The sequence below is a fragment of the Lampetra fluviatilis genome, chromosome 5 (genome assembly GCF_964198595.1).
Source record: "Lampetra fluviatilis chromosome 5, kcLamFluv1.1, whole genome shotgun sequence".
Classification (NCBI taxonomy): domain Eukaryota; kingdom Metazoa; phylum Chordata; class Hyperoartia; order Petromyzontiformes; family Petromyzontidae; genus Lampetra; species Lampetra fluviatilis.
The window spans coordinates 17688538-17701294 of NC_136279.1; the positions used below are offsets into that span (position 1 = coordinate 17688538).

The following is a 12757-nucleotide window of genomic DNA, read 5'->3' on the forward strand; positions in this document are numbered from 1 at the left end:
AGATTGAACTTAAGAGCCACATGGCTCACAGGGCTCTACCAAATAAATGAAATTTGAGGCCACCGGAAGTCGCAAACACGTGCTGACCGACCACTTCCGGCCACTTCCTCCTCCCCGCTAGTCTCACGCCACCCGCTGACGCCTCTACGCAGATCGCAAAGCGCGGTAGTTTACACTGTCGAGTTAGGGAGGGGTGTTGCGGGAAGACTTATCGTCGAGTTACATACAATTAATATGTACAAGGTGAAGCCGTTCTATAGCTCCGCGCCGCTGGAGGATCTGCCCGGCTGCATGTACCGACTCCCGGGCGTCCACGCCGCGCCCGGGGTCGACGCCGCCGCCGCCGCCGCCGCTGCCTCGCAGGTGCGGTGGTGCCCGGCAGGGCTGTTAGGAAAATCGTGTAGGCTTGGGCCTTGCGCCGCTCGGGTTGAGGGGGGCATTTAATGCGAACACGGTTTAAATGTCTCCTGGGCTTCAGTCGCGGGGAGGTGTCCTCTGGCTGCCGTTGTTGTGGCGAGTTTTGTTTTGTTTTGTTGTTGTGGTACAATGAGAAAGTTTAATAAAATAGCGGTTCAGCGCCACCGTGCAACGCGGCGTCTTCCTGCAAGGCCATCGTAAACCGGCACATACCGTTGTCGCTAAAATACTGAATGAAATTAACGTGATTTCCAACACTTGGCAGTCCCATTGCACGTCCTATCGTTGTAAATTCGGCTGTGTTGCACTCTTATTTTTTGTTTTATATTCGGGGGCTTTGTGTTCATTCTTAGATTCGCGTGGTCAAAGGCACCTGGAAAGTGACTGTCTTGGGGTGACACTCGGCTGGGCGATGGGGGCTCAATGTGGGACTTGAAGTGGTTTTGTTCATGGCTCTTGTCATGGTTCTTGGTGATGACATAGCCTGTGAACACACACGGTCGGTTTAATCCAAGGGGAAATTGAGTTTTGAGGTCCATACGGCGTACAGCCGTTTCAATTCGGGCAACAACAAAACATTTGTATTTTGTGTCTTTTCCTTGTGATGGCACTTTGTAGGATGCTCGTTGAGATTAATAAGGGCACGGGGTGACCAATAAGGTTTCAGTTGGTATCCTAATAAGGTAAGCACTGACAAGGGGTTGACAGGTATGTGATGGGGACTCAAATGGTAAGATGATTAGTTATGACTCGCGTGAGACTGGTTCCTGGGTTATTGTGCCTAATTTCAGCCCACACCATGAATGCCAATTACGTTACATGTGTATATTTTTGTACAGTATGTTGAACTTTTTTCGCACCCTACGTAACCATCCGTGCTAATCGGAGGTTGCGGGGAAGGACAAAAAATTAAACACAAAAGCAGTTCTAAAGAAATGAGCTTTCAATCTAGATTTAAAAGTGCATTGCTCTGGTGGCTTCCAAATACTGTATCGAAATGGAAGAGCGTTCCAGATGGCGACAGAAACGCATCTGAAAGCGTCAACGCGGTCGTCTTTGTTCGATGGTTCGCCAAAATCCACTGCGAGGATGACTGGACTTTGCGTGATGGTTTATGCTCTTTGCTATGGGACGACAATGGAGAATCCGGTGGACACTCACGCAGAACAGGAAGAGAACATACACACGCCACAAAGACGCCCGAGTCGGGAATCGAACCCAGGAACTTCTGGCCGTGAGGCACAAGGAACAAGTGTTACTATTGCGCCACCCTGCCGCATCATTATGCGTACAGTACGTTGTTACCGCAAGTCGTGTCGAAATTGAAATGCCGTTCTTATTTGGAACTGTTAATCAGCTTTACAAATCGTATATCACATTTAAACATCAGAACTGAAATAACCAAGATAAATAACAATCGTGTGTTATCAGACATGGGTAGTGGTAAAACAGCAAAGGGTAGTAATTTAATATACAAATAGGGGCTCTCAAAATACTGAACCCTAATAAAGCTTCATCCAGCCCTGGCAATAACGCAGCACAACCCTGGACCAACAAAGCCACGTCTGGGTGGATGAAACCACATGAGCCCAATGAGTCTCAGGCAAGCCAGGCCCCCCCATCACCAACCAGTTCTAGGGGTAGACAAGACAAGCACTTCATCATGCCACAGTTTTTCAGAACAGAAATCAACTTTGCTGGAATGTGCGGTGCAGGGGGAGGATGCCACCCTTCTGGAGCTGGAGCAGCGGCAGGAGGCGATGCTGCGCCGGCTACACAAGTTGCGTAACGAGGTGGATGATCTGGTGCGAGCCGTGCTAGTGCCCAGCGGGCCCCAGAGCTCAGCTCCTGCAGCCGGTGCCAGCTCCTCGCCGCAGCTTCGCTCGTGCCCTGCTCACCACCACCAACACGATGGGCAGCTCGACGCTATCTTTGGCATGGTACGTCGGTGCGGAACCATCAGCGTGACAACTTTGACAGCTTTTTTTGTATTCTTTGGGTCTTTCGGTAAAGTCACGTAGATAGGTTCAAAGAAAATAAAAAATTACGACGTTTCGATCGCAACACAAGCGGTCGTCTTTAGAGGAGGCTGGCGATTCTGAGACGGGGATAATGCGTGGGTTAAGATACCAAGGCAGCAATCTTACACAGGCTGACAGGGTCACGTACAGACGCAGGCACATGAGGCCAAACTCAGAAATTGTGAAAGAGATGGGTACTTAAGGACAAACATATACCCCTTTTCCACTGGCATACCCAAGCCACACAATTGCACCCATGCCATGAGGGCTTTATTTTCTGTGCCAAGCCAGAGCCATTATCCTCACAAGACTTATGAATTTGATTCAGGTCAACCAGAGCCAGAGGCGGGTTCAGTCATTTTCGTCATACGTTGCATCAGTAGCATGGGCTCGGGTTCTTCAGTGGATAAAACTTGACACCTCCTGAGCCATGCTGGGTTGACTCGACATGGCCCCGGTGTGGCTCGGTTGTACCAGTGGAAAAGAAGTAATAGACTCGTATAGTGACATTGACCCCCACAAACAAACAAAAAACAGACGTACACAATTCGACATGAAGGGGCAGAGTCAAAGAAAGAGGCGCCACGTTTAGCCTTGATTGCTATTATTTATCACCAGGTAAGACCTGATCTTTATTGAGATATGCAATAATGTTCTGTAGTTAATTTCCATTGATTGTTAGAATGACTATTGCATCAGAAAATCTGAGATGGTTCATATATTCTCCACGTGTTTTTTAATAAAAGCAGAAAAGTGCACAGAGAAGCCATGGGGAAGTGCACGTTTGGAATTGCACATAGAACGAGGAACGCATGGCTTAGAGAAAATATGCAAGTTAGGGAGACATCGTATTGACTTTAAAGAAAACAAATGGGCTTGGGCAGGACACATTGCTAGAATTTCACCACTAACTACAGCACTTCTAGTAGTGGCAGTATGAACTAAACTAATCATTGGCGATATCTTTGTCATCAGTCTGAATCATCCATTTCTGCCTGAAGCTGTGCTAAGAAAATGGCAACAACTCCCAAAGTATTGAAGGGCACACTTTCAAACTTGCAGAGATTATTGGCTAGTCGATGTGCTGCAATATGCGATATTTATAAGACAATCTGAGGTTGCGTTATTTGATTGTTGCATTTATAAGGTCAAGGTAAAAAGTAACATACTTATTTGTTCTTTATTTTCTTCCATTTCCCTTCAAGGGATATTTTTCTTCCAAGACTAATTCAGGAGTTTTTAAATGACACCTGACTCACCTTTCTGCATACACTTCGAGGGACTTTACAATACCTGGAAGTCCACCGAGTGGTCTGGGTCTGGTCAAACTTCATTAACCTACATATGAACGGGTGGTCAGATTTGACCTATAATTAATTGGGCCAGTATCTTTCTTGGCTAAATACAAATATGTCCTCCAAATGTTATCAAAATTGGGATTGATGAAGTACAGTCGTGACTGAATGGGCCTGGCTCTGTGCCTCCAGGGCGGTGGTGTCGTGCGCGACATTGTGGTGGTCGCCAGCCCCGCACGGCCGCCCCTGTCCGTGATTGTGCTGCACGAGCTGCTGCGTCACCGCTACCGCGTGCTGACCGCTGTGCACGTCCACTCCAACGCCACCACACTCGTGCCTCCTGCCCTGCGGCTCTGCCTGGGGCCGCCCAGCGCCAACGACTCCCGCAGCGACCACCAGCTCGTGCTCACCATCATCTGGAAAGATGGTGGGGGAACAGCACACGCACGCACGCACGCACGCATGCACGAGCGCACAAACTACATGGGTGTCTAGGGCCTCCGATTGATAGGACAACGATAAAGATAGGCCATGTAGAAGTTTATCCCGCGTGCTGGAGTATAATGTTGGGCATTATGCCAAACGACATGCGGGTACAACTCAAAAACACATCAGAGAGCGAAATCCTTTAACAGACTGTTGGAAAGACCAACATATGGCGCACAACGTGGTGATGTCGCCAGAACCACACCCGACTGTCTTCGCTTCCCAAGTGCTAATGTTTTTAACACTTCATAGGTACTCACTTAAGGCTGATTCAATCTGGGGAAGGCCCAAGATAAATTTAGATATCATTCGCCACTGATGTTAACCGTGGCCACGAATTGAGATAGAAGGTCACAGCACGGTGGATCAACCAGTGCACCACTGCTCTAAACTGGTGGCGTGTACACACACACACATGCACACACACGGGAGTGCGCAATTTTTCAGTGGGGTGGGGCATGCACGTACACACGCACGTACACACGGGTGGCTTGGGACCTCTCTGTGAGATGGCGTTTAGTGAGATGGAGCTCAGCGAGACTTGGTGCTATTAGTAGTTCTCTCATTTCACGTTGACATCGGTCCTTTGTTTAGCCACGTGAGAACCAGCTGAGATTGACTCCCTCTTTTGCCAGGGGGCTGTAATTTACTGTGTCCACACAGCAGCATCTCTTGTTTTTTATTTGAGATTTGCACTCTGGGGTTTTCCTTTTAAAGTCTGGCGATATCTCCGTTGCTACCAGTGTATTTTGATGCCACTATATTTTGATTAAAAAAATCTGATGAGAGTAAGCCATCGTTAAGTTAGGAGTGATACTCTATGACTCGCGCCACCCTTGCGATTGGCCACTTTATAACGTGTTACGCTTATTTATCCAGGAGAGCTTCACTGAGTTGATACTATTTTTTTCAGGAGTGTTCTGCTTTGGGAAGTTTGGCAAATGGCAGCTTAATCCGTGTTTAATACGATCTTTAACATCCACTTCAGTATTTTCCATGCTGCACGTACATTTTGTGATGCGGGTGCAACAATGGCACAGTGGTTTGTGTACTGCAATTCCTGAGCACAGCTAATGTTAGTAGTGAGTGATATCTGAACTCAAAATCTTTATTTTGTTTAGACTGGATGAATCCGATGAGCTATGAAGCTCTTTGTCACAGATGTCCAGTAGGGGAGGGTCAGAAAGTTACAACAACAAACTGAACTGGTCCTGCATCCCGGACCCCTGCCCCTACCTCAACTCCCCCTTCATCAACCTGCATTGATTGGCCAGCTTTGTGAAGCATGGTCAAACCACACCCCCCCCCCCCCACATGATCAACATGGTGTTGGGTGGCCTTCATCTCGCAGTGGATCGAACAATGACTCGGACGTTAAGTGAACGTTGTTCGTAACATTCGAACTGCCGACTCGTCGGTTACTGACTCGATGACGAGCGTGCCGCCCACACGGCTGTTAAGCCTCGTGTCGAACATGAGAAGACATTGATTTTCCCGACCTCAAGCCTCAGTCAGAGCCACGACAAGGAAACCTCAGCTGGGTTTACAAATTCCGAGTATCCGGTGTGGCCAGTGGATGAGTAAGCAGACACCTCGCGCACACTTCCTCACATTGAGGACACGGTTACGGCTGCGCCCTTTGATGCTGTTGATCATTTGGCTTTGTGTGTGTGTATGTGTGTGTAACCATGTGTGTTTGTGCAATCGCATGTCTGTGTACAGCTCTGTGTGTGGATACGTGTGTGTAGCGGTTAGCGCACTGCGCTATGAACCTGGCGACCCGGGTTCGATTCCCGCTCACGGCTAACACCAGTGACGATTATCTGAACCGGTCCTGGGCCTCCCCTAGGTCGACTCAGCCTTAAATGAGTACCTGGTGCGGTGTGTAAACATCGCCACAGGGGAGACAAAGGCGGTCGGGCATGGTGTTGGCCACCTACTGTGTACCCCCCTTTGTGTGCTGTGCCGCATTTCATAGGCGCTCGCTAACGGCACTTGCCCCAACAGTCTGTTAAGGCTACACGCGCGATCTTTGTCTTTGCAGTACCGCGGCCCGAGCTGCGCGTGAACGTCACTCACGCGTGCCCCGTGCACGGCGAGGGCAACGTCGCTCGCTTCCTGTGGGCGCTGGCAGGCGCCGCCCCGAGCGACCCGGTCGCACGCACGCAGGATGACGCCTGGGTGGACGTGGCCGCGCTGCAGCTGCTGCCCGCTAGCCCCAAGGAACGGGCGTCTGTGCTCAAGGCCCTCAACGCCGAGCTGGGCCGCCCTGGCCGACCCTGGCTGGGCGGCGCCGAATTCTCGCTCGCCGACGTCGTCATGTGGAGCGCCCTGGCGCAATCGGGAGGGCCCGCGGCCATGGGGGGCCCCCCGCACGTGGCGCGCTGGCGCCTGGCATGCGAGGCACACCCTACCTTCCAGACGGCGAAGGGCCTGCTCTAGCGGGGGGGGCGCATAGAGGGCTCCGTTCCCCTACCCCCATGACACCCCCCCACGATGCGTAGTGCAGAGCTCCTGTCCATGGGACTGCATCGGCGCGATGCCACCCCAACTCCACCTCCCCTGCCCCCCACCCACCCCTCCACTACCTCCGTTCCTGTCCCACTCCTGTCTGCAATTTTCATGACGGATTCTCTGTGGGAGTGAAAATGCGCTTCTGCTTGGCCGCGGCTTGCCCCTGCATTTCCCCCATTGTCCGTGCATTGGATAGAAAGCCTCTTGATTGTGCAAGCGAGTGTCATTCTAGAGTCTGAAATGTTTGTTTAAAAGAAATAAAATTATATTTAAAAACAAAATCGCAACAAAATGACTCGACTGATAGCGTGGAGGCCATGGTGTGTGGATACAAAGTGTGCATTGCACGTGATAAGTGGCTAAGTCCGTGGATAATTTGGTCGGTGTTGTAGAATGAGTGAATAGGTAGATGTTTGGGCAGGTAATAGAGCTAGTAGGTGTGTGAGTTTGTAAGGAAGCAAGCGAGCGAGTGAGCTTATGAGTGTCTGTGTCAGCGAGCAAGCAAAGCGAACAGGGTCAACTGGCTGGACGACTGCACAGAAGATGGCACGGTCGCCCGTCGCGTCGGCCCTTAAGCGGAGCTGCTGCTGCTGCTGCTGCATTATTAACGAGAGCCTCTCTCCACCACGCTCCACGCCGTTTATTGGCGTTCTCTGTAGGTTGAAAGGTTGCACCGTCCCGGGCGACCAGGGCGGTGGGGGGGAGGGTTAGGCGATGGAGGGGGACTCCCCCTCCCGTCCGCACCTCGCTCCTTCCCCCCACGGAGTCTGTCAAAGTGTGCCCCCCCCCCCCACCATAAAACCCACCATTCCCCTTGGAGCCTTATCTCACAAAGCCAGATTAATTTTAATAACCTGAAAAGATGCTCGCTTTAATTATTTACGATCGTATCAATCGGCGCGCAGATGAAGCGCGGCGCGCAGATGAAGCGCGGCGCGCTGGGCTGCTGCCACTGTCCTCGGGCCTCCTGGTGAGGGCCCTTCCTGTGGGCCTTCGGGTGTCACTGGACCCGGGGCTTTTATCGTCGGTGGCAGAGGCTGCGTGTGGGGGAACTTTTACTCGCAGGCGGTTTTGTTTTTGTGCCCATCCTGGAAGTAAATGTCAATAATTTCAACGTCTTCTTCTTCTTCCGTACGGCTGATGTACAATGCGGGGGAGGGCAACAACTACGATTTCACATTCAGGTGGTCAAGACAGTCACCTGCGTCAAGGAGCAGCGGAGTAGCGTATTGCCGCGATGTCTCCGTGTTTGTGGAGCGGGCATCGCTTCGTTTACACCCTTGCACGGTCTGTTCTGGATGACCACAGTAGCACACTGGAGAATTGTACATTTTACACCTGTGCATCGGGTATCCGCATCTGCCGTGGTTTGTGCGGATGCGGTTTAGGGTGGACCATGACCTTTGTGGAAAATCAAACCCAACTTGTAGTGCGCTGCCGCACAATTGTCGCTCTGGCAGCGTGAGGACGACGACTCCAGAGGCAAACGGGAAAGGCAGCAGCCACACGGTGATCCAGCTTCAAATCCCCCCCAGTTCTGCAGTCCTCTATATATTAAGGTGTTCTCGGCCAATTAATAAGTGATTACGTGTGTGGGAGGAAACCGGTGTGCGCATGGAAAACCCCATGCATGCAAGGGAGGAAACGCGAGGTGACATGAAATTAGTCCGTGCTTTGCTGTACCACCTGGTGAGCCAGGGTATGGCTTCGATTCGACATCCTTCGGAAAAAAGTTTCACAACATTTGTGCAATTCAGCAACTCTCGCCTTCACGGTGCTGGATTACCAGCATGCGCGCCACCACCCTCTAGTATATGTTGCCGGTGTGGCTTGATTGAACCACGTTGGAAGAGTGGAGATTGTCATCTTTAGTGGCGAGAGATGGATGTTTGGAGCAAGATGCAACGTCTCTGCTACTCCGTGGGTCAAGAGAGTCGTTCTTCGACAAAGAAACTAGAAAGCACAGTAAAACCCCGGTCTACATCGGGGGGGGGGGGATGCGTTCCTGAAAGGCGTGACGACGAGTTTCGAGACGGCGCAAATCAAAGCGATTGACAGGGCAGTAGGCGGTGAAGGTGAAGGCTGAGAGGCGACGGATAACGATGCTGACAGCGACGTCAAAGTGTGTGGTTTGGGGCGACGCAAATCCGGTAGCGGTGTTAACAGAGTGACGACGTAGTTGCAAAACGAGGTAAAAAGGGTGAGACGCAAATCGTCGTATTGCTCCATAATACAGGTGTTTTGGGTTAGATCACGTAAATATATAAATGTGTCGTGAAACTCACCACCACCCGACACAGCCCATTGGTGAGGTTTGTCGCGTAAACAGAAAATGCCAATTCGTTACTGGAACAGCACACCGGCGTGTTGGAGAGCAAAGCCACAACATTTACAATCAGTACGACGTTTCGCCAGTATCAGGCAACACCCAAAATCTGGCTGTTGCCTGATGAAGCTAGCTGTAAATTTAACGACACTTTTATATATTTACGCGACCTAACCCCAAAAAACGTCATGGATATTGGTCGCGAGAGCTTACGTGTTAAACCGGGATATTACTGTAATCCTCTGGCTTTTGAATACGGGTGCAAGTGAAAAGTAATGCAGAACACATTCAATGGATGGCTCGGGTTAACAACGTGTAAGCTGGTGTGTGTGTGAGACCAGATTTGTAGACTTCAATCGACACCGAGCACAAGTTTGCAACTGCGTCTTACTTTCCAGGGAGTCCTGATAATCCGGTATTTATTTGGCCGTGAGAAGACGACCGTCAGTAATCCGATGCTTTGTATTTAGGCGCTAGGGGGCGCTGCAGACCCTGAGAGTCGGGATTGGTGTGGCGTGGGGGACTGGCACTGGGGATGTTTAGAGGTAGGGAAAGGACACCGCCTCGCACGTCGATTGGTCGATGGCTGTAGATGGCAACAGCTGCTCCCTTGACCACGTGCTCCTGGTTAATAATGGCCGACGAATGGTAGATAATTTACTTTTAGGATTGTTTACCCAGGAGAGTCTCAAAGGCTTGTATGTACTACGTATGTTGAACTTCTTTTGCACCGCACGCAGCCAACTGTGTTAATCGGAGGTAGTCCAATTTCCGTAGTCCAATTTCGGAATTTGCGAGTCGCTGATATAAGATGTCCACTGTCACCAGTAAGTTTACATTTTACCAACTTTGGGCGAAACACTTAAACATAGCACATTCGCCCAGGTTGTGCTATGAATATACTGGATCCCGCCATAGGAGGTCGTGGGATCGATCCCGACCCTAACACTTGTATATTTCAAGTTTGCATGTCTCTCTCCCCGTGATCGCGTGGATTTTTCTCCGGGGCTTCCGGTTTTTACCTCCACAGTTAGAATCAACGTGCCGATATAGTCATTTGTTTGCTATACATTTCCACCTGATAAGCCGCTTCATTGAGCTATCATTTGTGGCCAGGTCGCTTCTGAAAAAGAGCCATATAGCTCAGTGGGCCTTACCTAGGATCATTGTCTAGCGTAGTACCGCCCATTAATTTTTCTTCTCAAGACTTTTTTAACCTCGCGGTCACGGTTACCAGGACTGGTCCCACCAACCCCCCCCCCATCCATGCACCGCTACTGTGGTGAAGGCTGCCCCCCCCCACCACCGAAGGGTAAATGCAACGGTAAATGCGCAGCCACAATACCTTGCTGATCTCGTGAAAGGAGCACAAAACATCACGCGAAATCCAGTCATCATCATAGCAGCAGCTTTTGAGGCTGGCCATCGAACAAAGATGGTCACCACATCGCGCGCTTTCAGATGCACTTCTGCGACCTTCTAGGTCCGCAGAAGGGTGACGAGCGAGACGTCTGGGTGGACATAAGGGTGACGAGCGAGACGTCTGGGTGAGTAGAAGGGTGGACAGAAGGGTGACGAGCGAGACGTCTGGGTGAGTAGAAGGGTGGACAGAAGGGTGACGAGCGAGACGTCTGAGTGGACAAAAGGGTGACGAGCGAGACGTCTGAGTGAGCAGAAGGGTGGACAGAAGGGTGACGAGCGAGACGTCTGGGTTAGCAGAAGGGTGACGAGCGAGACGTCTGGGTGGACAGAAGGGTGACGAGCGAGACGTCTGGGTTAGCAGAAGGGTGACGAGCGAGACGTCTGGGTGAGCAGAAGGGTGGACAGAAGGGTGACGAGCGAGACGTCTGGGTGGGCGCCGAGGCCCCGTTACTTCCAATGACGCGACGCCGGTTAATTCTCCACCTCCCCCCACCCCTCCGCCCCCTCCCCCCTCACAATTCGATTGTTCCTGCTTGTGCTGCCGCTTGACTTCGTTCCGCCCCGTGATTGCCTCATCCATTACTCCTCCTGATGTGTGGGGGGTGGGGTGGGGGTGGTGGGGTGGGGGGCACGGGCGAGGGGAGGGGTCACCAGCAGAGGCGAACAGAACCGGCCGACAACGATTGGCCACTCTGCATCTGTGCTCTCAGAAACATCCCAAAAAAACCTGCCGTTGTTTTAATTTCCCTCGTAATTTTCAACACTGTTGGGTTGTTGTTGTTATTATTATTACGATTATGTGTTTTTTTTTTTTGGGGGGGGGGGGGCTCTGTGGGGGTGGCGAGATGGAGGAGTTCATGCCTCGAACTCTCATCTCTCATCAAACCACGAGGTCATTGATTGTCCAGGCCAAGCCTCGCTCAGTCTCGATGTTTCTCGAGTCCTGCGCCGCACCGGCAATGTTCGTGACAATTCCCATTTTAAATCGAGAGGCATTTCGTTTCGTGTGGCGCATACGAGGGGATGACACTAAATGGTTCGCTTCGTTCACGAGCCCACTTGCTGTACTGCCACCTCGTGGTCACCCACCTCGCAGCCCCGGCGGATTTGGGAGGTTTCAAAAAATCTGTCCGTGGCCCACCAACCCTGGCTTACGAAATTGCTGGATTACAGGCGGGTTGCCACTCCCCTCCACCGCCCACCAATCACCAATTACCATCACTCTTCACCATCACCGATCACCCATCACCATCGCACCATCAGCTTTCGCCGTCGCTCATCACCAACCTGCCACCGCTAGAACCACATCGATAATTACACTCAACCATCACAGCACCAGTTCACCTATTACTCCTCACCGATCACTCATAACCCATTACCAATCGTACACCCCCCCCCTCCCCCCAGCCATCACCAGCACACCATCGCTAATCACCAACACACACCATCGGCAGTCGCCATCTCACACGAATCACCCTTCACACCGGGCACCCATCTCTGGGTCGCCTCGTCCCGCCAAGGGCAGCTCGAGGACGTGGACTGGGCTCTTACCCCTCCCCCTCCCCCCTCCCATCCCCCGGCCCCGCCCCTCCCCTCCCTCTGGGTGTCGCTAATCTGATTGAGAATCGCTTTGCACAAAACGGGGCCCGATTGTTCCTGGAAAGCAAATGAGTGTGGATCGGCCACCCGCACATCCCGCGGTCCCTCCCCCCACCATCATATCCCCCCCACCATCATATCCCCCACCATCATATCCCCCCCCCCCCCACCATCATATCCCCCCCACCATCATACCCCCCCCCACCATCATATCCCCCCCACCCCCCACCATCATACCCCCCCACCATCATACCCCCCCCACCATCATATCCCCCCACCATCATATCCCCCCCCACCATCATATCACCCCACCATCATACCCCCCCCCCCCCACCATCATATCCCCCCACCATCATATCCCCCCACCATCATATCCCCCCCACCATCATATCCCCCCACCATCATACCCCCCCCCACCATCATATCCCCCCCCCCCACCATCATACCCCCCCCCCCACCATCATACCCCCCCCACCATCATATCCCCCCCCCCACCATCATACCCCCCCCCCACCATCATATCCCCCCCCCACCATCATACCCCCCCCCACCATCATATCCCCCCCCCCCACCATCATACCCCCCCCCCCCACCATCATACCCCCCCCCACCATCATATCCCCCCCCCACCATCATACCCCCCCCCCACCATCATACCCCCCCCCCACCATCATACC

The 12757-nt window shown here is 52.1% G+C and overlaps 1 protein-coding gene across 1 annotated transcript; it reads left to right on the plus strand.

Annotated features, from left to right (window-relative positions):
- Positions 1 to 99: 99 nt before the first annotated feature.
- Positions 100 to 7001, plus strand: AIMP2 (aminoacyl tRNA synthetase complex interacting multifunctional protein 2). Its single transcript, XM_078857026.1, has 4 exons — positions 100 to 363; positions 2133 to 2357; positions 3926 to 4160; positions 6264 to 7001. The coding sequence occupies exons 1-4, from the start codon at positions 235 to 237 to the stop codon at positions 6659 to 6661; spliced, it is 987 nt and encodes a 328-aa protein (XP_078713152.1). The 5' UTR covers positions 100 to 234; the 3' UTR covers positions 6662 to 7001.
- Positions 7002 to 12757: the final 5756 nt, after the last annotated feature.